A 21819-nucleotide genomic window follows, 5' to 3' on the forward strand; every position below is an offset into this window, starting at 1 on the left:
CACACTCAACACACATACACCCTGGGCTGAGCTGTTCTTGCTGGCTGCAGCCGTGGGCCCCTGCTCACCGTGCCGCTGCCGCTGCCTGCGAAATGACGGCGGTTCCCCTCACTTCCAGGAATCCACGCTTCCTGGAAGGTGAGTGGCTGGGCTCACCCCTGCCTGCCACCGAGACGCAGACATGCACACACCACCCGCACTCCCTCGCCGTTTCCAAGGCGGCGGCCGCGTTCGCACCCCAGGGTCTCACCGGCAAGGGAAGGATAATGTAAGTTCAGGCAGAAGGCGGCTAGTGGAGGGGGGAAGGGGTGCTGGGGCTAGGGAGCCAATTCAGTAACAACTCCCAAGCCTGAGGAGAGGGAGAGGATGGGGGCTGTGTGTGTGTGCAGCGGGGGAGGGGGCGTTCCTCCTTACACTTGCGGAGGACGGGAAAGGGTGTTTGGTGTTGCTAAGCAAAGACGGCGACTTGGACAGTGAGAGCTTGTGGTGACATCTTGATTAGGCCTTGGGGACAGAGGCAGAGCTACCTGGGGTGAAATGCCGAGACAGGCCTGGGTGGGAATGGGTAGCAGAGAACCAGGTAAGGAGAAGGAGCCCTGACAGCAGATGCCTCAGCCTGGAGCAGATCTGAGGGGCCTCAGCCTTCTCCCCACAATAGAGCAGGGGATGGGCGTCTTTCTTTGCTCCTGGACCCACTATACCCTGCTAGCAGCCTAGCATCCTGCCACCCTGGAGCCCATGGTCAGAAAAGGGAAAGCGATTATGATGAGGTCCCTTGCAGAGAAGTGTGGAGGTTCTCCCAGCTCCTGGCAATTTCCCAGAGGTAGCCACTGTTTGAAGGGATCAAGGAAGAGCAGCAGGAGTGGAGGCTCATCTCCTTCAACCTGTGAGGCACATTGAGCTCTGGGCTGTTTCGTGTCTCTCCCTCCTGCTTTCTGGCCTTTACCTACCTCCCAGCTCCTCTGACGGAAACCTCTTGATTTGGCTTTGCCATCTAGGGGTTCAGCCAATCTATGATGACTTTGACAGTCTGAGAGTCTCAGGCATTTGAAATTCCCTCACTGGGGTTTCTGGGGCTGAGAGAGGAACTGCTGAACTTCTTAAATCTTACTCTAGTTCCCTTCACCCTCTGGCTGGAATCCAAACTCCCGGGGGCCTCAGAAAGACTTTCTGACCCCTGGAACAGATTCATGTTTATGCATCAGCCCCATAAAAGTAGTCTTGAGCCTGTTTTCCCTGTTGCTTTATCCTAGGGAGGGCCGCAGCACCAAAGAGCCTGTTGAATTCCTGGGGTGACCCTGGAGGCTCCTGCTCTCCTTCCTGTTTCCAGGCCTTAATTGCGACAGCCACAAAGGATGCTTTCCTTGAATGTTTCTAAGTATACCTTTAAAGACATGTTCCCCATCTCCCGAGCCCCTGGCCCCAAGAGACAGCCTCAGTCTGGTAACTGGGGCCAGTGGTGGATTTCCAGCCAGCTCACTCATCCTTTGAGGGTCAAGGCCTCAAGGCCAGAACCCAGAGCCCTGTTCTTCCCCGATTACTAACATCCAGTGATCTAGGGCAAGTCAGCACTAGCATTCAAAAAGGAATAAGATGCCCTTTTCAGCCCTCTAACCTTAGTAAATCCCATACTTAGTTGAAAGGACGTATTTTAAAGCTGGCTCTGTGTCTACAAGTCTCAACCCACAACCCCGAGTTGCTCACTTCATGATAGGTGTGTGGTTCTGATTTCAGGCAACTTTTTAAGGCAACCATGGCTCACCTAAAGAGTCCCAGCTGGGAAAACTCAGGTTCAAGCCATTGGGCTTTTTCTATAGATAGTGAACAAATTTCCTCAGGCTTTGATGGGCTAGGATGGGGGAAATGGGACTTTAGGAGAGGATATGAATGGGAAATGGTCCCAAAGTCCTGAGTGGTTGTTTTCTTCCCACTGACCAAAGCTGGAGAGGGATCCCTCAGGAGGGTGTGTTCCGGATTTCTTGCCTCAGGCCCAAGACTCCAACCATTTTATAATGGAATCTTTATTTTGTGAAAGTAAGTATGTGCATAGCTGGGCAATTGGGTAAAGTACCAATAGGTGGACTTTTAGGGATGAATTTTAGGTGTGCTTTCTCTCCCTTTCTTTCTCTCTCTCTCTCTCCCTCCCCCACCCTTCATATTTAGGTCTGTGTGCACACATCCATGCATGTTCATGTTAGCAGATAATGTAGAAAGCTATGGGTATGTTTATCCCAATAGTTATGTTATCTTTATATGTCCCTACATATGTGATGTGTCTGTGTGTGTTTATCTACATGTGCTTTTATTTCACCTATATTTGTGCAGAAGATTGTGGGGAGGAGGGATTTTTTTTAAAGACATTCATATTTTTAGGTATGTTATCTAATTTTTAAAGAACATGATGAAACTCTCAAAAAGCATTTTTACAAAGCAGTCTGTTAACAAATTAAAATGAATATATTGAGAATAAATTGATTACTTAACTGTTAAGGGGACATCAAATAATAAATGTGTGATTAGAACCAGATCAGACAGTAGTACAATTTCACTGAATTTAGAAAGTCTAATGGTCCCAGCTCTCCCCACTGAGACAGCGACTCCCAATTGGCTGTGTAAGTGGTAGTTAAGGACATGGGCACTTACCGTCTGTGACCAGATCCCAGTTCCACCAATACCAGCTATGTGACCTTAGGCAAGTAATAGAACCTCTTTTATACCTCAGTTTCCTCATCTGAAAAATCAGTAATATTAGCACCTACATCATAGGGTTGTTGTGAAGATTAAATGAAATAATTCATTTCAAGTGCATAGAATAATGCCCGGCACATAGTAAGCACTCAATATTAGCTATTATCATGATTATTACTAATATCATTAGATTCAGGGACAATTCCAGCTGCCCTTCCTACAGATCCCAAACCTGGGGTCAGGGGCTCTGGAGAGGAAGAGTAGGGAAGAATGTCTGTCCTGCACATCTGTCGCTCCTAAGGCCCCCGTTTTCCTCTCCGCCTGGCCTGCTCAGCCCCTGCCATGCTTCCTGTGGACGTCAGGCAGTGATGCTCTTCCCCTCAGGCCTAGATAAAGGTACAGTAGACAAGGCCTAGCCACTGAGCTCACGGAAGTCAGCACCAGGCACCCAGACTAGCAGGGGAACAAGGTATGGTGCCCAGCCTGCAACAGTGCCTTGTACATGGCTGGAGAAATACATGTTTTGGAAATTTAGCTAAATTTGAATTTTTTTAGAGATTAGGCAGTGGATAGTAGATGGCTCCTGCTCCAGCTTTACCCGCCCTCTTGTTCTCTCCTCCAAGGTAGCGGGGACTCGTCTCTGGAGAAGGAGTTCCTCGGGGCCCCAGTGGGGCCCTCGGTGAGCACCCCCAACAGCCAGCACTCTTCTCCCAGCCGCTCCCTCAGTGGTAAGTGCAAACTCCTACCCCCTCCTGGCAGTGGGTCTCCCCATTTGCATCTGGCCCTCAATTCACCTTCCACTGGCAAGCTTTTCCCCGCTGTTGTCTTCCTCTGGTCTCCTGCTCAGAGTCTCTGAGAGTAATAAGGAGCCCAGTGTCTAGGGTTTTCCTGGCTCTGAAAGGAGAGTAGTCACTGCCAGACTAGAGCGGGATTAAAAGATGTATGGGTGGGATTAAGGTAAATGTTCCAAAGAGAAATTCAGTAACTGGAGAAGCAGGTAGATAGAAATGGTCATTAGGTGGAGTTAGACAGGAGATAGAGAGGTGTAGGACTCCCCATCTCCTCACGCCCACTCTCCTACCCAGACAGGGTCCCCATGACTGTCCCTCCCCAGCTGGCCCTAGATCTGTGACATTCTCTAAATGGTTGGAATAGCCAGGAATGTAGGTCAGAGCTAGAGCCAAAGCCTTCTCCTCAATGGCTCCTCCTTCCTTTATCCCCACTGCTCTGCCTCACATTTTTATGGAGAGGGGTTCAGCCTCATGGGATGGGAGGAAAATGTAAGCCATGTCAGGCTTCAGTTTTGCTCTCTAGCCTGTTGCTCTCCTTTAGACTTCCTAGCTCTGTTTTCCCGCCACTGCTACTTGCTGGCTTCCTGCCCGGGGCCCAGTCAGACATCTTTCTTAGTGACAAGAGAGTGGAGAAAAGGCTCCCCTTAGTTCGCCTCCTCTCCTCAGTGACAGAAGACATCCTATGGGCCCCAACTTTCTTCTCTTGAAGCCTATTTGCCTGATGGGTGGGAGAAAAGGAAAAGGTTGTTTCAGGTTCCAGCAGAACTCTGGTAATACCCTGGGACACTAAGGTATTGACCCCTTTGGAGGTCTGAACATCTCAGAGCCTGGAAACCCTCTTGGACTCGAAGAATGCCATTCTGGCTGGGGCAGGTTCCCCTTTGCCTGTCTCTGTCCTAAGCACCGTCCCACCCTCCAGCCAACTCCATCAAGGTGGAGATGTACAGCGATGAGGAGTCGAGCAGACTGCTGGGGCCAGATGAGCGGCTCCTGGAAAAGGACGACAGTGTGATTGTGGAGGACTCGCTGTCGGAGCCCCTGGGCTACTGTGATGGGAGCGGGCCAGAGCCTCATTCCCCGGGGGGCATCCGGCTGCCCAACGGCAAGCTCAAGTGTGATGTCTGCGGCATGGTCTGTATCGGACCCAACGTGCTCATGGTGCACAAGCGCAGCCACACTGGTGAGGAAGCCAAGTGGACTTGGGAGAAGCTCCTGGCGCGGGGTTGAGGCAGAGGCAGAGGGGACCATGGTGGGAAGAGGTCTGGAGGAGGCCACACTGGGGCAGGGGGGGCCTCAGAAAAGGAAGGACACCTCCCAGCACATTTTTTAGCTGACCAAAAAAGGGGGTAGAATTTGGATTCCCCTCAACACCTGCACTTTCCTCAACTGTTGTTATAAAGAAAAGCTGATATTTTTCTCAGGATATGAGGGAGGGGAAGGTGGTGTAGCCTCAAGAAGATCCTATAGTCCAATAGGAATAGGCTCCTGGGTGTTCAGTCCTCATCTTATAATTAAAAAACAAAAACAAAAGCGAAAAAACAGGAAATAGAAGCCTCCTCTTCTCCGCTTCCTCAGGCTTTGGGCTTCTAGGGCAGAGTGGGCCTTGTGGGGCTCCATCTTTGGTAACAGTTTTTTGGCTTGGAGTTCCAGGCCCAGTGCCCCCTCCCTGCCATACACCTCTAATCCAAGCCTTCTCAGGGTGCAACTATCTCTGTGGCATCTTTTTTTTTTTTTGAGTTGGAGTCTCACTCTGTCGCCCAGACTGGAGTGCAGTGGCCGCTCCCGGCCACAGCAGCCTCAACCTGCTGGGCTCCAGCAATTCTTCCACCTCAGCCTTCCAAGTAACCGGAACAGGCACGTTCTGCCATGCCTGGCTAATTTTTTGATTTATCGTAGAGATGAGGTACTGCCAAGTTGCCCGGACGGGTCTCAAACCCGTGGGCTCAGGCAATCCACTCACCTTGGCCTCCCAAAGCGCGGGATTACAGGCTGAGCCACGGAGCCCGGCCCATGGTATCTATAAAGTGGGATTTGTGGGTGTGGCACAGGCCCACCCTTCAGCAGTGTGTTCAGATCACCTTCCCTGGGCGGGTGGGATGGAGGCTGGGGGGCTAGGTCCACTCTCCACAGTTCCTCACACCCTGTCCTCTGGGATCTGTTTTCACTTGCAGGTGAAAGGCCCTTCCACTGCAACCAGTGTGGTGCCTCCTTCACTCAAAAGGGGAACCTGCTGCGCCATATCAAGCTGCACTCTGGGGAGAAGCCCTTTAAATGTCCCTTCTGCAACTATGCCTGCCGCCGGCGTGATGCACTCACTGGTCACCTACGCACACACTCGGGTCAGTGACTGTCCCATGGGAAAGGAGGGGCTGGGGCCCCAGCACATCCAATAGAGCTCAGCAATCTCTCTTGCATTTGGGGAGATACAGTGTCTGCCACTGAGGAGGAGAGAACTTTTATAGAACAGATAGGGCCCTGCCTCTCTAACCCCTCCTCTGGGCAGATGACCCCATGGGGAATTTAGGACACTCTTTGATAGAGTGTTTAACACCTGCCACATTCTGTGACATGGAGCAGAAGGAACATAGGCAGTGATCTTGGGTTTTTGTGGGTTTTTTTTAAATCAGAGTCTCACTCTGTCACCCAGGCTGGAGTACAGTGGCATACTCACAGCTACCACAGCCTTGACCTATTGGCCCAGGCAATCCTTCTGCCTCAGCCCTCCAAGTAGCTGGAACCACAGGCACATGCCACCACACCCAACTAATTTTTGATTTACTGTAGAGATGAAGTCTTGCTAAATTGCCCAGGCTGGTCTCAAACCCATGGGCTCAGACATTCCTCTCGCCTCCACCTCCCAAAGTGCTGGGATTATAGGTGTGAGCCACCATGCCCGGCCTGTTCTTGGCTCTTAATAGCCAACCTCCCTGACTTATTTGTTTGTTTATTTATGTATTTATTAGAGACAGAGTCTCTCTGTCACTCAGGCTGGAGTGCAGTGGTACAATCATAGTTCGCTGAAGCCTCAAATTCCTGGGCTCAAGCAGTCCTCCCATCTCAGCCTCTCAAGTAGCTAGGACTACAGACAAGCCCAGCTAACTTTTTTGTGTGTGTTTGTTTGTTTTTTTGTTGTTGTTGTTTTTTGAGTTGGAGTCTCACTCTGTCGCCCAGACTGGAGTGCATTGGCTGCTCCTGGCCACTGCAGCCTTGACCTGCTGGGCTCCGGCGATCCTTCCGCCTCAGCCTTCCCAGTAGCCAGAATTACAGGCATGCGTTACCATGCCCGGCTGATTTTTCGATTTATTGTAGAGATGAGGTCTCGCCAAATTGCCCAGGCGGGTCTCGAACCTGCGGGCTCAGGCAATCCACTCACCTCAGCCTCCCAAAGGCGCAGGATTATAGGCTGAGCCACCGAGCCTGGCTCCAGCTAACATTTTAAACTTTTATATTTTGTAGAGACAAGGTCTTGCTGTGTTGTCCAGGCTGGCCTTGAACTAGTTTCAAGCAATCCTCCTACCTCAGTCTCTCCAAGTGTTAGGATTACAGGCATGAGCCACCATGCCTGGCCTGACTTTTTTGTTTGTTTTTTTGGGTTTTTTTGGGGGGGCGGGGAAGCAGGATTTATTGACAGAAAAGGACAGAAAAGCTCCCAGAACAGGAGGGGACTCCAGGGGGTTTCCCTGACTTGTTTTTTAAAGACTGCTGATGTTAGAGCCATTCATGCCCCATCACCCCACACTTCTGAGCCCCAGAGAAATCCCTCCTCCCAGTCCCATCTGCTCTAGACCTCACACCTGTCACCATTTTCACCCCCTCCCCCACCCTGCAACACCAGACACCTTGGGCAACCACTGTCTATCCTTTCCTTTACTTCCTACTGGCTACCATAAATATTTATAGGCCTATCATATTGGAAAAAAGGAAGCCTAGGACCTCCAAATAGGAAAAGAATATCCTATTTCTGTTCCCTGTCCCAAGAAGTTGTCACCTTCCAAAAGGCAAGGGCATGTCTGGAGGGCACCTAGAGGTCAGTGTCTGGAACAGTGCCAGGAACCTGGGTTAACAAGCTTTTCTAGCCCAGTAAAGACTGTTTGAATCAATATCTGTCTGAATCAGCTGGACAGATAGCACTTTTCAGGCATTTTACTAAGCTTTAGGCTTTTGGCTTGGACTTGGGAAGGAGCCAGGAGCTGAGTTGGCAGGAAGGAGGGAGCTCAAGATTGGGAAAAGTCAGGAAGAAGGGAAGAGGGGAAAGAATTAGTAGGGTCTGTCCTTGGAAACTTTCCTCACTATTTTTCTTCTTAAGCCCTCCTGAGTCAGGATTTAAAGGGACAGAGCAATCATTTCACCACCTTCTACCTTCTGCATTCACTTACCTTGTTCCAGGTTCTCCCACCTTGTAACTGGGACCTCTTTATCTCTACGTATGTGGAGAAACAGGGAGAAAGAATCATCGTTGGTTCATGGTTTATAATCTACAGAGCACGTCCCTTGTGTCTCTTCATGTGATCCTCATAACAATGCCAAGGTAGATGTTATTATCCCCATTTTGCTGACAAGGAAACTAGAGCTACTGGGGGGGAAATGAGTGGCAGGTCATACAGCCACTCCTGCCTAGATGGAACCAACCACCGTCCAGTGCCAGAGAAACCACTCCTTTTCTTCCGAAAAGGGGTTACTCCCCCTGCTGGTTTAGAACAAGAATGGCTCAGCTCCTAGAATTCTTACCAACAGGTCAGCAGGGTGGATTTTTGGATGTTATTCTGTTGAAGATTATTTATGACAAAAGCAGACACAGATATACTGTTGGCTCTCATCTCTGTGAGATGCTTTCTGTTACAACCAACACTGTAAGAAAAAAGGTTGACCTCATAGAAGTAGCAAGCAGAACAGTGGTTACGAGAGGCTGGGAAGGTGTAAGGATGTTAGATAGGGAGAGGTGGGAGGGTTGATGGGTACAAAATTACAGTTAGATAGGAGGGATGAGTTCTGGCGTTCCATAGTATAGTAGGGTGACTGTAGTTAACAATCATTTATTGTATATTTTTAAATAACTAGAAGAGAGGATTCTGAATGTTCTCAACACAAAGAAATGATCAATGTTTGAGTAATGGATATGCCAATTACCCTGATTTGATCATTACATATTGTATACATGTATCAAAATATCACATGTACCTTGTAAATATGCACAATTATGTATCAATTAGACATTAAAAAAGAAAGAAAGAAGGAATTGGAGAATCATCCCTCTCCCAGATGTTAAACTATTCGCCAAGGGTCATGGATAGAGAGGGACCTTGGGTGTTCATCTCATCCCTAAAACACTAGGGTTACAGAGCAAGAGCAAAATGGCAGGAGAATGATATGGTCAAGTCCACGCCTTGGCATGAGTAGTAATTCCCAGCTTCCTGGAGATACCCTTTCCTGCCTCCCTGCTCAAGACTAGCAAGACACATGAAATATATAATACCTATCTCTCTTCCCTTTTTTCTCTCCTCTCACAAATATAAGAGTTGTCTTTAAAAGAAGTACTACTCTGTTTTCCCAGTTTTTTTCTTCAGTAAAACAAGATCTTTATAGCCTGTTCTTTATTTAAAAACAAAAACAAATCCAAACTTGATGTTCTCTTCTTTTTATTCTTTTCCTTTATTTTCTTCTCTGTTTTTTAAAATCTTTTTCTCTTCTCAGAATTTCTCTATTAATGATGGGCTTTCTAGGGCTCATTTAGTATCTCAGTGTAGAGAGTCAGAAAGACAAAATAATCAGTAAAACCAGGCTAGGCCTGGAGGTAAAATACAGCTAAAGGTCAATGAAAACTGCCCCTCCCCACACTCGCAGATCTAAGGGCTCTCATTTCTGTCACCCCAGCCCACCAATTTCCCCCAAACCAAAGCAGGTAGTTCGTAAGCAAAAAAATCCCCTTGTCTGATAAATGGCACATACATCCGCCTGCCACATGGAAAGGTTAAACCACAGTCTGGGCCCCAGACTCTGAGATCCTGGGGTGGGGCCTGCCAGGAATGGTCCCCCACAAAGGCCCTGGGCCCTGACTTCTTTTGAGCCGCAACTTGGCCATCCTGAAGCCCCCCACCAGTCTGAAGCTACATGCCCTGGGGTCCCCTTGCTCCCATAGCTGTACATGTCCTTCCTCCCCAAATAGGGCTCATCTGCCCAATGTTGCAGCTGAAGCTGGGGAAGGAAGGACAAGCAGAATTCCACTTAGCAGCACCCCTAGTTCCCCATGCCAGTGTGCATGTGCTGTTGACTGTTCTGTGGAACCAGGACACAGGGAGAAGTTACTCTGATGCTGTCTCTCTGCTCTCCTCTGCAGTCTCCTCTCCCACAGTGGGCAAGCCCTATAAGTGTAACTACTGCGGCCGGAGCTACAAACAGCAGAGTACCCTGGAGGAACACAAGGAGCGGTGCCATAACTACCTACAGAGTCTCAGCACTGAAGCCCAAGCTTTGGCTGGCCAACCAGGTAGGGCTGTGGGCCGTACATGGGGGAGCTGAGGGCAGGGCAAGACGGAGTGCAGGATAAGGGTGATTCCAGTACTTCCTCCCACAAAAGATGAGGTCAGTGGAGCAGGGGTTACCCCAGTAAATCTGCCAAGGCCCCCATCCCAAGTATTCCTATGGGTACAGAACCCTGTTGGGTAGGTGCTTTAGGGAGATCCAGAGGCAGAGGAAGTTTGGATCTGTGACTTTCGTCTAATGTAGAGGGAGAATGCAAGGAATGTACATCAAGGGCCAGATGTGCATAATCATCCCCAAATGGTCTGAAAGGTTTGGGAGAATCTTTAGGTAGGGTAAATAGCCCAGATTCCAGACACTGGGTATGCCTTTCCTTGGCTACTGCCATGCTTTCTCCCGGCACTGCTGGGTCAATACTACCCTTACCCAACTGCTACTACCTGTCCCCATCTCCTTCCCACCAGGTGACGAGATACGTGACCTGGAGATGGGGCCAGACTCCATGCTGCACTCATCCTCTGAGCGGCCAACTTTCATTGATCGTCTGGCCAACAGCCTCACCAAACGCAAGCGTTCCACACCCCAGAAATTTGTAGGTAAGAGTCCAGTTGGAAAGGAGACATCAGCTTTAAGCCACAGCTGGGGAAAGAGCAGTCTGGTGCCTCTGGCACTCAGAACAGGAGGGGAGTGCAGAGGATGTCCCGCAAGAGGTGGAGAGAGGCTGGTGTTGAGGATGTGTGAGGTGGTCCTAGGGAGGGGTTTTAAGGCTCAGGCTCTCCCAGTGTTTGAGAATAACAAGGACTTCAGTCTGTGGGCCCTCGGAGTCAGAGAGAGGAAGTGAGGATGTGGTCCCCCCGCCTGGCACTGGCCATTAGCGCTCTAAGGACCTGGGGGTTAAGGCGTGCAATGAAGGAAGTGTTAAAGACCAGTGGGCCAGCCTAAGATTACAGTCTAGGGTCAGGGAGTAGCCCCACAGAGGACCTGACCTCGGGGAAAGTAAATGCAGAGGAGCAAATAATGTCATGTCCAGCCCCACTGGAAAGAAAACAGAGCGGTAATCCTGGGAGAGTTTAGGGATTCTCCAAGCCCAGCCCTGCTGAGGCCCTCTCCTCCACAGGTGAAAAGCAGATGCGCTTCAGCCTCTCAGACCTCCCCTACGATGTGAACTCGGGTGGCTACGAAAAGGATGTGGAGTTGGTGGCACATCATGGCCTGGAGCCTGGCTTTGGAGGGTCCCTGGCCTTTGTTGGTGCAGAGCATCTGCGTCCCCTCCGCCTCCCGCCCAGCAATTGCATCTCAGAACTCACGCCCGTCATCAGCTCTGTCTACACCCAGATGCAGCCCCTCCCTGGCCGACTGGAGCTTCCAGGGTCCCGAGAAGCAGGTGAGGGACCCGAGGACCTGGCTGATGGAGGTCCCCTCCTCTACCGGGCCCGAGGTCCCCTGACTGACCCAGGGGCCTCCCCCAGCAATGGCTGCCAGGACTCCACAGACACAGAGAGCAACCACGAAGATCGGGTTGGGGGGGTGGTATCCCTCCCTCAGGGTCCCCCACCTCAGCCACCTCCCACCATTGTGGTGGGCCGGCACAGTCCCGCCTATGCCAAAGAGGACCCCAAGCCACAGGAGGGCTTATTGCGGGGCACCCCAGGTCCCTCCAAGGAAGTGCTTCGGGTGGTGGGGGAAAGTGGTGAGCCTGTGAAGGCCTTCAAGTGTGAGCACTGCCGCATTCTCTTCCTGGACCACGTTATGTTCACTATCCACATGGGCTGCCATGGCTTTAGAGACCCTTTTGAGTGCAACATCTGTGGTTACCACAGTCAGGACCGGTACGAATTTTCTTCCCACATTGTCCGGGGGGAGCATAAGGTGGGCTAGCGACCTCGCCCTGTCCTGTCAGTCCCGCACTCCACTGCCCTACCTACAGGTGTCTATCCCTGTCTCCATCATACCCCAAGAAGTCTTGCTTTGTAGCCTCCACTCCTGGCTACCTGGCCTCACCCTTGACCCTCATCCCTCCTCACCTATTCTCCTCCTCCACCCGACCGTTTTAAGCATTGTGATGACACAGGGCTTTTGCTTATGTTTCTCCCTTTTCTCCTCTCACCCCAGCATACTCACTGAGTTATTTATTAATTCGTTGATTTTTCTTTTGTCTTTTTTTATGTATATCAGTCATTTGCCACGCCCCTACTCTCCCACCCCAGCTCCCTTCCACTTTAGGCCTAATTTTTCTCTCTGATCTTCCAGCAGCTCCAGGGGCAGGAAGCTCCTCTTAGTACTAAGAGACCTCAAGCTTCTTGCTTTACCTCCTCACCCTTCCTATTCTCTGGCGCTTCGGTTTTGATGCCGATACCTCCCCCTGGCCCTCCCTGAGATCTGTGGCATTATAGCTCCTCTCTGGGACTCTGCAACCTGGTACTCCATACCTCTTGTGCCCTCTCACTTTAGGCAGCTTGCACTATTCTCGAATGAATGAAGAATTATTTCCTCATTTGGAAGTAGGAGGGGCTGAAGAAATTCTCCCCAGGCACTGTGGACTGAGGGTTCTCTTAACGTTCCCCTGGCAACATGAGTTCCTCAAAGCCTGCATTCAGGATCTCCCTCTAGGATGTGATATAGCTCTCTTTCTACTCCAGCAATCCCTCAACACTGCTCCAGTCTCCTCAACCTGCCGGTCTATTCAGTGGTGGCTTTTCTCTCCTTGGAGTGCCCCAGTTTTATATTCTCAGGGGCCAAGGCTAGGTCTGCAACCCTCTGTCCCTGACACATTGGGAGCCACAGGTGCCTAATTGGGAACCAGGGCATGGGAAAGGGATGGGTCAAAATTCTTCTCTTTCTCCTCCACTCAAACTCTTTCACTTTAGTGACCTTCCTAGGCTCTCAGGGGCTCCTTCAGTCCTCATCCTACACGAAACCAGTGGGTTGCTGCCTGATGTCAAGGGGTTATCCAACCTCTGGGTCATGCTGCCTTCTGCCTCTCCCTCCCAGCAGGATTCACCCCTGTTCCTGGGCCCCTGGGCCCTGTTCTTAGGATCAGTGGCAGGGAGAAACGGGTGTCTCTTCTCTCTTCAGATTTTCAGTGTAACCAAAAATTATCCCAGGATGAGCAAGGGCGTGTGCCCTCACCCCATTCCAACCTGTTCCAGCAAGAATGGGACAGGCACAGCTGAACCGGGGTCATCTTTCACTGCCCCCTCTATGCTCAGCTCCCAGACAAGGGTGGGAGGGGGCACTCCTGGCTACTGCAGAGATCCCTGGCTCTTGGGTCACCTAGGATGAGTGAGAAGGGACAGAAGGAGATATGACTCCACTGCAAGTGGGGGTCTCTTTCTACAAGAGTTTCTGCTCGAGGCCACAGCCATCCCACCCTCTGCTTCCTTGAGATTCAAACCAAAGGCTGTTTTCTATGTTTAAAGAAAAAAAAGAAAGTAAAACCAAACACAACACCTCACAAGTTGTAACTCTTGGTCCTTCTCCCCTTTTCTCCTCCCTTCCATCTTTCTTTCCACATGTCCTTTCCTTATAGGCTCTTTTGCTCCTACTTTTCTCACTCCCTATCAGGGATATTTTGGGGGGATGGTAAAGGGTGGGCTAAGGAACAGACCCTGGGACTGGGGCTCTTAAGAGCTCTGAGATGAGTCTACTTGACCTTCTTACAGGAAGAGAGACCCTAAAAACTTTCTCCTCTTCTTCCTCCTTTTTCTCCCCCATTACATGGTTTCCCCAAGAGAACCAGACTGGCAGGGAGAGGCATTGTGGGGTGATTGTTCCTCCTTGACAATGTAGCAATAAATAGATGCTGCCAAGGGCGAAGGTTGGAGGAGTTAGCTCAGATGAGAGTGGTCTCTAGAGAAGGGAAGAAGCTTCTCCACAGCACCCTGGGGCACTGGCTCTTTTTCAGAATGGCAGCAGAGCTGAGATTAAGATCTGGGCTTTTCCTGATCTATTCTGGTTATTGGGCACCTTCCCATTATACCCACCCCCACCCACCTCTTCTGTGTCTGCTGTGTACTTGTGTACTTGGTGACACTTCATAAGGACTAGTCCTTCTGGGGTACCAGAGCCTTAGGGTGCCCCGTCCCCTCCCCCAGTCAGCTGTGGCACCTGCAACCTCCCGGAACATGAAGGACTATGCTCTGAGGCCGTACTCTGTGCCCATGAGAGCAGAGACTGGAAGGGCAAGACCAGGTGCTAGGGAGGGGAGAGAGGGGCATCCTGTCTTTCTCCAGACCATCACTGCACTTTAACCAGGGTCTTAGGTACAAAATCCTACTTGTCAGAGCTGTCCAGCTCTGGAACCTCAAACATCCTCATGCTCTCTCCCAGCTCCTTTTGCATTAAAAAAAAAAAAAAAAAAAAAAAAAAGCAACAAACCACACACTGAAACCCACATGGAGAAAAGAGGTGTTTCCTTTTATATTGCTATTCAAAATCAATACCACACACACAAAAATTTCTAAATAGACACTTTTCCAGAACTTTTGTTTTTTTGTGTCAGTGTCCAAGCTGCAGATGGGATTTTGTAATACTTCTGGCAGTTTCTTTCCTTGTGTACATAATATATATATATATATTTTTAATCAGAAGTTATGGAGAACAAAAAGAAAAAAATAAAACACAAGCAAGTGCAATACCACCTCTCTTCTCCCCCTCTCCTGGGGTTTCCTTTGTAGCCTATGTTTGGTGTCTCTTTTGATCCTTACCCCTTCACCTCCTCCTTTCTTCCTCTGGTTTCCCCACCCCCTTTTTTTAAAAAGTTTTTCTCCTTTCTCACTGGGAGTTAAACTAGCTTTTGAGACTTATTGCAAAGCATTTTGTATATGTAATATATTGTAAGTAAATATTTGTGTAACGGAGATATACTACTGTAAGTTTTGTACTGTACTGGCTGAAGGTCTGTTATAAATAAACATGAGTAATTTAACAACCCTGCTTGTTTTTGCAGACTTCCTTTGCCTTGCTTTTTCTACTGGGAGGGAGGGGGTCTCTTTGCAGCATGTTATACCAACTAAACAGTTTAGGAGGTGAACAAGTTTAAGATCACGAAGAAACCAGATAAGAGTGCTTAAGTTGTTGCTGAAGAAGAATGAATAATTTTCAGCCTGGAATGGGAAGTGGAGGAAACTTTCCTACCAGGATAGGAAAGCGAGCCTTACTTGCCTGTCTATCCAACAGAACCTCATCAAACATTTTTTGAGTACCTACTATGTGCAAAACCATTATATGCCCAGGGAGATGTAAGTTACAATAATATGAGTGATGATAATGATAGGGTCTACCATTTCTTGAGCGTCTCATAAACTCTTAGCACTGTATCAAGTATCCATTGAATTACAGAAACACCTACAAAGGAATTATCAGAATTACTACGAAGAAATAAAAGCCTGAGAGAATAAATACCTTGTCCAAGGCTCATCAGTAATAGGTGACAGAAACAGAATTGAACCCAGAGGTTTGTGAGTCAAATTTGTACCTATCTCTTTATGCCAGGGAATGCAGCCAGTGAAATCCCCAGGCTAAAAAAAATCAAAAGAGCCGGGCTCGGTGGCTCAGCCTGTAATCCCGCGCTTTGAGAGGCTGAGGTGAGTGGATTGCCTGAGCCTGCGGGTTCAAGACCCGCCTGGGCAACTTGGTGAGACCTCATCTCTACAACAAATCAAAAAATTAGCCAGGCATGGTAGCGCGTGCCTGTAGTTCCAGCTACTTGGAAGGCTGAGGCGGAAGGATAGCCGGAACCCAACAGGTCGAGGCTGCGGTGGCCTTGAGCAGCATGCCACTGCACTCATCCTGGGTGACAGAGTGAGACTCCCAACTCAAAATAAATTAAAATAGAAAAAAGGGGCCGGGCTTGGTGGCTCAGCCTGTAATCCCATGCTTTGGGAGGCTGAGATGAGTGAATTGCCTGAGCCCGGGGGTTCAAGACCCGCCTGGGCAATTTGGCGAGACCTCATCTCTACAATAAATCAAAAAATTAGCCGGGTATGGTAGCTACTTGGAAGGCTGAGGCGGAAGGATCGCCGGACCCCAGCAGGTCAAGGCTACAGTGGCCGGGAGTGCCCACTGCACTCCAGTCTGGGTGACAGAGTGAGACTCCAACACAAAAAAAAAAAAAAAAATCAAAAGAAAAGCGAAAGTAGGATCATCAATTTGGTTGTCTTAAATATTAACTATTTTCCGTCCCCTTCACTCTGAACTTTGTGTTTTCTTCCATCTATCTACCTCATTGCTATTCATACAGTAATGTCTGCCTTCTGTTTTCCATGAGACTACAATGAAGTGAAAATTGGAGACACCCATCTAGAGTCTATTATTTTCCATGTCCCATTGAAACTAACCAAATTCAAAAGAGACAGTGAAGCCAGGCTGAGTGGTGCAGACCTATAGTCCTAGCTAATTAGGAGGCTGAGGTGGGAGGATCACTTGAACACAGGAGTTTGAGACCAATCTGGGTAACATCGCAAGACACCCCCATTTCTTTCCCCACCCCCATCTCTTAAAAAAATTAAAAATAAGTCGGCATGGTGGCTCACACCTGTAATCCCAGCACTTTGGGAGGTGGAGGCAAGAAGACTGCCTGAGCCCAGGAGTTCGAGACCAGCCTAGGCAACTTAGCAAGACTTCTCTACAATAAATCAAAAAATTAGCCGGGCATGGTGTTGTACGCCTGTGGTTCCCGCTACTTGGAAGGCTGAGGTGGAAGGATCGCCTGAGCCCAGCAGGTCGAGGTTGCGGTGGCCGGGAGTGTGCCACTGCACTCCAGTCTGGGTGACAGAGTGAGACTCCAACTCAAAAAAAAAAAAAGAAAAAAGGGACAATTGAAGCGGGTTAAAAGAAACCATGATGGGTTGCTGGAGGGAAGATGAATTAGTGTGTTCAGACTCTAGAATGACTCAGAATGAATGACTGTTTTCTATTTGTACCATGTTGGTTCTGAATGCTGGGACCCTAAGAATCTCAGTATCTTCAAATTTAGAGACAACTGAGTGGTTGGCTGTCCATGGATAGTCACTCTTGTCATGGCTCAAGCCTTTCTGATGGCTCTTCAAAGGTTAAATGGAGCTTACTCATAACATGGAGTGCTTCAATCAGGGTCTAGATATACCAATGAGAGGTGAAATAATTTTAGTGGCTCTTCATCAGCATTTATTAAAATACAGCCGGGCACAGTGGCTCACGCCTGCAATCCCAGCACTTTGGGAGGCAGAGGCAAGAGGACTGTCTGAGTCCACAGGTTCGAGACCAGCCTGGACAACATGGCAAGACCTCGTTTCTACAATAAATCTAAGTCAGCTAGCATACTGGCGCATGCCTGTGGTTCCAGTTACTCGGAAAGTGGAGGTAGAAGGATTGCTTGAGCCCAGCAGAGTCAAGGATGCAGTGGCTGTGAGCATGCCACTGCACTCCAGCCTGGGCAACAGAGTGAGACTTCAACTCAAAATAAATAAATAATAAATAAATAGGCAGGGCTCAGTGGCTCAGCCTGTAATCCCCACACTTTGGGAGGCCAAGGCAGGTGGATTGTCTGAGCCCGCTGATCTGAGACCAGCCCAGGCAACTTGGTGAGACCCCGTCTCTACAATAAATAAAAAAATTAAGTTAGACTTGGTGGCTCAGCCTGTAATCCCGTGCTTTGGGAGGCTGAGGTGAGAGGATTGCCTGAGCCCGTGGGTTCGAGACCCGCCTGGGCAACTTAGTGAGACCTCATCTCTACAATAAATAAAAAAATTAGCCAGGCGTGGTAGCACGTGCCTGTAGTTCCAGCTACTTGGAAGGTTGAGGCAGAAGGATCATGGGAGTCTAGCAGGTCGATGCTGGGGTGACTGTGTGCCATGGCACTCCAACCTGGGCGACAGAGTGAGACTCCAACTGACTAACTAACTAAATAAATAAAACAAACAACATACCAGAGTATCTTATGCTGTTAAGGGTAAGTAATGTTTTATGAAGTTTGTGTTTCAGTTTTTTGTTGTTGTTGTTGTTGTTGTTTTGAGTTGGAGTCTCACTCTGTCACCTAGACTGGAGTGCTGTGGCCACTCCCGGCCACCGCAGCCTCCACCTGCTGGGCTCTGGCGATCCTTCTGCCTCAGCCTTCCAAGTAGCTGGAACTACAGCCACGTGCTACAATGCCCGGCTCATTTTGATTTTTATTGTAGAGATGAGGTCTCGCCAAGTTGCCCAGGCGGGTCTCGAACCTGGCAATCCACTTACATCAAGCCTCCCAAAGGCACAGGATTACAGGCTGAGCCACTGAGCCAGGCTGTGTTTCAGTTTTATTTGAGTCAGTGTCTCACTGTAGCCCAGGCTGAAGTGCACTGGCACAATCACTGCTCACTGCAGCCTCGGATCTCCTGGGCTCAGATCCTCCCACCTCAGCCTCCCAAGTAGCTGAGGACTACAGCCACACTCGACCACGCCCAGTTAATTTTTTGATTTTTTTTTTTGTAGAGTGGAGGTCTTGCTATGTGGCCCAAGCTGGTCCCAAACTCCCAGCCTCAAGCGATTCTCACGCCTTGGCCTACCAAAGTGCTAGGATTACAGGCGTGAGCCACTGAACACAGCCGTGTTTCAGTTTCATATGTGTGTGCTTATTTGTCTTTGTGTGTGTGAGTACCAACGTAAAATGTATTTGTGTTATAGATCAGGGTCAAAAACGCTTAATTCGCTGGTCCAGGCTATTCCTCCTTCCACTCGTTTGTGAGGTGACATACAGCACGGTACAGTGGAGCTAGAATACCTCTGACTAGTTGTGTGTGACCTTGGGCTAGTGATCTAATTATGCTGCACCTCAGTTTTTCAATCTTTAGAGTGAGGATAATAACAGTACCTACCTTATAGGCTTGCTGAAAGTTAAATGAGTTAATAATATTTTAAAAGTGCTTATCACAGTGTTTGGCGCTGTGCTCACAAGATCCAGGGATAAAAAGGTGAGTAAGAAACAGCCTTAGCCGGGCGCGCTGGCTCACAGCTGTAATCCCAGCACTTTGGGAGGCGAGGGCGAGAGGACAACCTGAGTCCAGGGGTTCGAGACCAGGCTGGGCGACTTGGCGAGACCTTGTCTCTGCAATAGATCACAAAAATCACCCAGGCGTGGCGGCGCGTGCCTGTGGTTCCAGCTACTTGGAAGGCTGAGGCAGAAGGATCGCCTGAGCCCAGGAGGTCGAGGCCGCGGTAGCCGTGAGCGTGCCACTGCACTCCGACCTGGGCGACAGGGTGAGACTCTGACCTCAAAAAAGAAAGCAAGAAAGAAACAGCCCTAGCACCAAAGCCCTTGTCCACAGTTCTTCATTGTGGGAAGAATTCTTCATTTCTCCAGGGTGGAAGGAGGGACTCACAAAACGCTCGCTTCCTCTCGGGGTCTTCCTCTTCGGAACCCCACACCCAGGAGGAGGGTCGTCAGAGAAATGAGCTGAGGGCGTCCCCCGGTGGCGTAGCGCCGCCTTTGGTTTGAGGGTTCCGGGCCAGGGGCCTGTAGGCTTCGCACTACAACTCCCACCACGCATCTCTCTCTCCCGGGCCTCTCACAGGCAGCGCGTCCTGTGGTCTAGCGCCGGTCAACTTCCGCGCCCAGCGCCGTGTCGACCGGAAATCCCAGCGCCGAGCAGTACGTCCGGTGTGGAGCGTCGCGATGCATGCCGGGAAACGTATTACTCTAATTTTCTTCCGCCAGCGGCGAAATAGTCCCACGGGCATTTTGTTCCACGAATAAATAAACCTCAGGAACGCCCTTCCGCCCTAGATTTCAGCAGAAAGGCTGAATGCTTTTACCAATTTGAGAAACGTGGGTTGCAGTTCTTGACGCCCGTCTACTTCCGGTGTGAGCGGAGGGATCTGGCGCTATATAAGAGGGCCCTGGCAGGCGCCGGATCCTCTCTCTGGTCCTCGCATCCAAGATGGTGGGTCCGTGCGTTTGGGGAATGTGAGGGTTCGGGTGCAGTCTGGGAAAAGCCGACTCTGGGGTTGTAGGGATTTGAGAGCCTGCGCCATGGTGGAGGGGCCGGCAGCGTGGATGTATGCTCCTGGGCTTGGAGGGGTTTGCGGAGGGTCGGGATATCTGAGTGGCGCCTCTCTGGGGGCTGCCGGCGCGGCGTGCGGGCGCAAGGGGGCTGAGGCAGGGCGATTTGAGCTCCCTTCCTAACGGGGTTCCTATCCTGCTGCAGACAAAGAAAAGAAGGAACAACGGTCGTGCCAAAAAGGGCCGCGGCCACGTGCAGCCCATTCGCTGCACGAACTGCGCCCGATGCGTGCCCAAGGATAAGGCTATTAAGAAGTTCGTCATTCGAAACATAGTGGAGGCCGCAGCTGTCAGGGACATTTCTGAAGCGAGTGTCTTCGATGGTAAGTGAGCCAGCCACCCGCGCAGACTGCGTGAGGATCCTAGTACCCCAACGCCTCCCCCAACCTCGCTCCTCTGTGGCCTTTGTTCTTTTGGGGCCTCTCGTTTTGTTGCTGGTGGAAGGAAGCCGTGTGTTCTCTTTGCTTTTTTTGGGCAGAGGGTGACCTTTTGTGATAACAGTCTACAGTGTTTACTCTGAGGTTTGAACCACAGATTGTGACTGCCTGTTTAGGGGATGCGATCCCTAAAACATAGGCAGAGAACTGGTAAATGTAACTATTTTTCAACAATTGAGTGCTCGTGAAAACGTATGGATGAGTAAAAGTCTCTTAAATGTTTCAAGAATGGAGGCAGTCTAGTTTGGGTAAGGGTGATCTTTAGAGCAATAAGATGTCATTTTATTTCTCTAGAAGCTGCTTTTCTAGGCAAGGAGGCTTCTATATAAGCATTGGGGCTGATGTGGCCGTTGAAGAAAGGGGGTTCCTGGTTTATCATATATAGGGTGTGAATTTGGTCCCTGTAGTGCCAAGATGAACTCACACAGGGTGTTACTCATTTTCAAAACTGACAGTTGTACATACGTGCTTACTCTCAGAAGCTGAACAGTTAGTTGCTTTGGGAGTGAGAAAGTCATTTTAGGTGTGTGTGAGAGATATTTAAGTGAGTTTACTTCTGATGTCGTAAACAAAGAATAGTGTAACATAGGTATTTAATACCAGCATGTCTGTATTTTCTGTTCCTCAGCCTATGTGCTTCCCAAGCTATATGTGAAGTTGCATTACTGCGTGAGTTGTGCCATCCACAGCAAGGTGGTGAGGAATCGGTCTCGTGAAGCCCGCAAGGACCGGACACCCCCACCCCGATTCAGACCTGTGGTGAGTATTTAAAATGAGAATGTGTTAGACAGTGAAGTGATAATGGGTATGATAAGGGGGGGAAAGAGGGGAATGTGGAAACCAGAGGACTGACGTTAAGAGGATTTTGTCTTGAGACACAAGGAATATCAAATTAAGCTCTCTGCCTGAGGTTAAGTTCTAAGTTGCAGGTGTGAGACCCATACCTAAAACACGTGCTTAAAACCGCTCCTAGAGTTGTTAGAATCTGTTTTTGGATGGTAGAGTAGTGTTCATCCCTGTATTGACAGGTTTTCTGTACAATTATAGCCTGAACGTTTTTGGTGAGAGGATAGTCATCAGTTTTTTCAGGAAGGGGGTCTTGGACCCATGGTTTAAGTTGACTCTCTTGTCTTTCAGGGTGCTGCCCCACGGCCTCCACCAAAGCCCATGTAAGGAGCTGAATCCTTAAGGACTGGAGAACAACTATCTGGGAAAAAATAAAATGGAAATTATACTTACTAGAGCATGTTGAGTATATCTGCCACATAGAGTGGGGGTTTTGTGTATGTTACTTCAAGTGAGGTGCCGTACAGTGATTTAGTGGGGAGAGCCTATCCGTTTAAGTCTTTAACTTTTTTACATTTATGTACTTAGTCTCCACAATTTGCACAGCTGTAAATATTGGGTTAAT

At 49.5% G+C, this 21819-nt stretch overlaps 2 protein-coding genes across 6 annotated transcripts in view; both read left to right on the plus strand.

Annotated features, from left to right (window-relative positions):
• The window catches only part of IKZF4 (IKAROS family zinc finger 4), a 23203-nt gene extending 8317 nt beyond the window's left edge, over window positions 1–14886 (plus strand). The window contains exons 4-11 of one of the 4 annotated variants that reach the window (XM_021715527.1): window positions 119–268; window positions 1941–2034; window positions 3312–3416; window positions 4399–4659; window positions 5651–5818; window positions 9814–9963; window positions 10421–10552; window positions 11074–14886. In XM_021715527.1, the coding sequence (XP_021571202.1) occupies window positions 182–268; window positions 1941–2034; window positions 3312–3416; window positions 4399–4659; window positions 5651–5818; window positions 9814–9963; window positions 10421–10552; window positions 11074–11834 (1758 nt within the window). In that variant the 5' untranslated portion in view covers window positions 119–181 and the 3' untranslated portion in view covers window positions 11835–14886. Of the gene's footprint in view, window positions 269–1940; window positions 2035–3311; window positions 3417–4398; window positions 4660–5650; window positions 5819–9813; window positions 9964–10420; window positions 10553–11073 lie in introns of all 4 variants that reach the window. The other 3 variants (XM_008064031.2, XM_008064032.2, XM_021715528.1) reach the window with 3 other exon arrangements.
• Window positions 14887–19722: 4836 nt separating this feature from the next.
• On the plus strand, window positions 19723–21647 carry RPS26 (ribosomal protein S26). Of its 2 annotated transcripts, none has more exons than XM_021715533.1 (4): window positions 19723–19852; window positions 20117–20294; window positions 21037–21171; window positions 21546–21647. In XM_021715533.1, the coding sequence occupies exons 1-4, from the start codon at window positions 19850–19852 to the stop codon at window positions 21587–21589; spliced, it is 360 nt and encodes a 119-aa protein (XP_021571208.1). In that variant the 5' UTR covers window positions 19723–19849; the 3' UTR covers window positions 21590–21647. The 2 variants fall into 2 exon arrangements, with proteins under 2 accessions (XP_021571208.1, XP_008062224.1); XM_008064033.2 differs by having other exon boundaries at window positions 19725–19852; window positions 21037–21167.
• Window positions 21648–21819: the final 172 nt, after the last annotated feature.

Source organism: Carlito syrichta, unplaced genomic scaffold (genome assembly GCF_000164805.1).
Source record: "Carlito syrichta isolate Samal-C Ts95f unplaced genomic scaffold, Tarsius_syrichta-2.0.1 Scaffold307179, whole genome shotgun sequence".
Classification (NCBI taxonomy): Eukaryota; Metazoa; Chordata; class Mammalia; order Primates; family Tarsiidae; genus Carlito; species Carlito syrichta.

Excerpts from the sequence above, each read along its gene's own strand:
- RPS26 (XM_021715533.1), top strand. Across the intron at positions 20,295-21,036 it reads TGAAGCGAGTGTCTTCGATG|CCTATGTGCTTCCCAAGCTA; the intron begins GTAAGTGAGCCA and ends TCTGTTCCTCAG. Across the intron at positions 21,172-21,545 it reads CCGATTCAGACCTGTGGTGA|GGTGCTGCCCCACGGCCTCC; the intron begins GTATTTAAAATG and ends CTTGTCTTTCAG.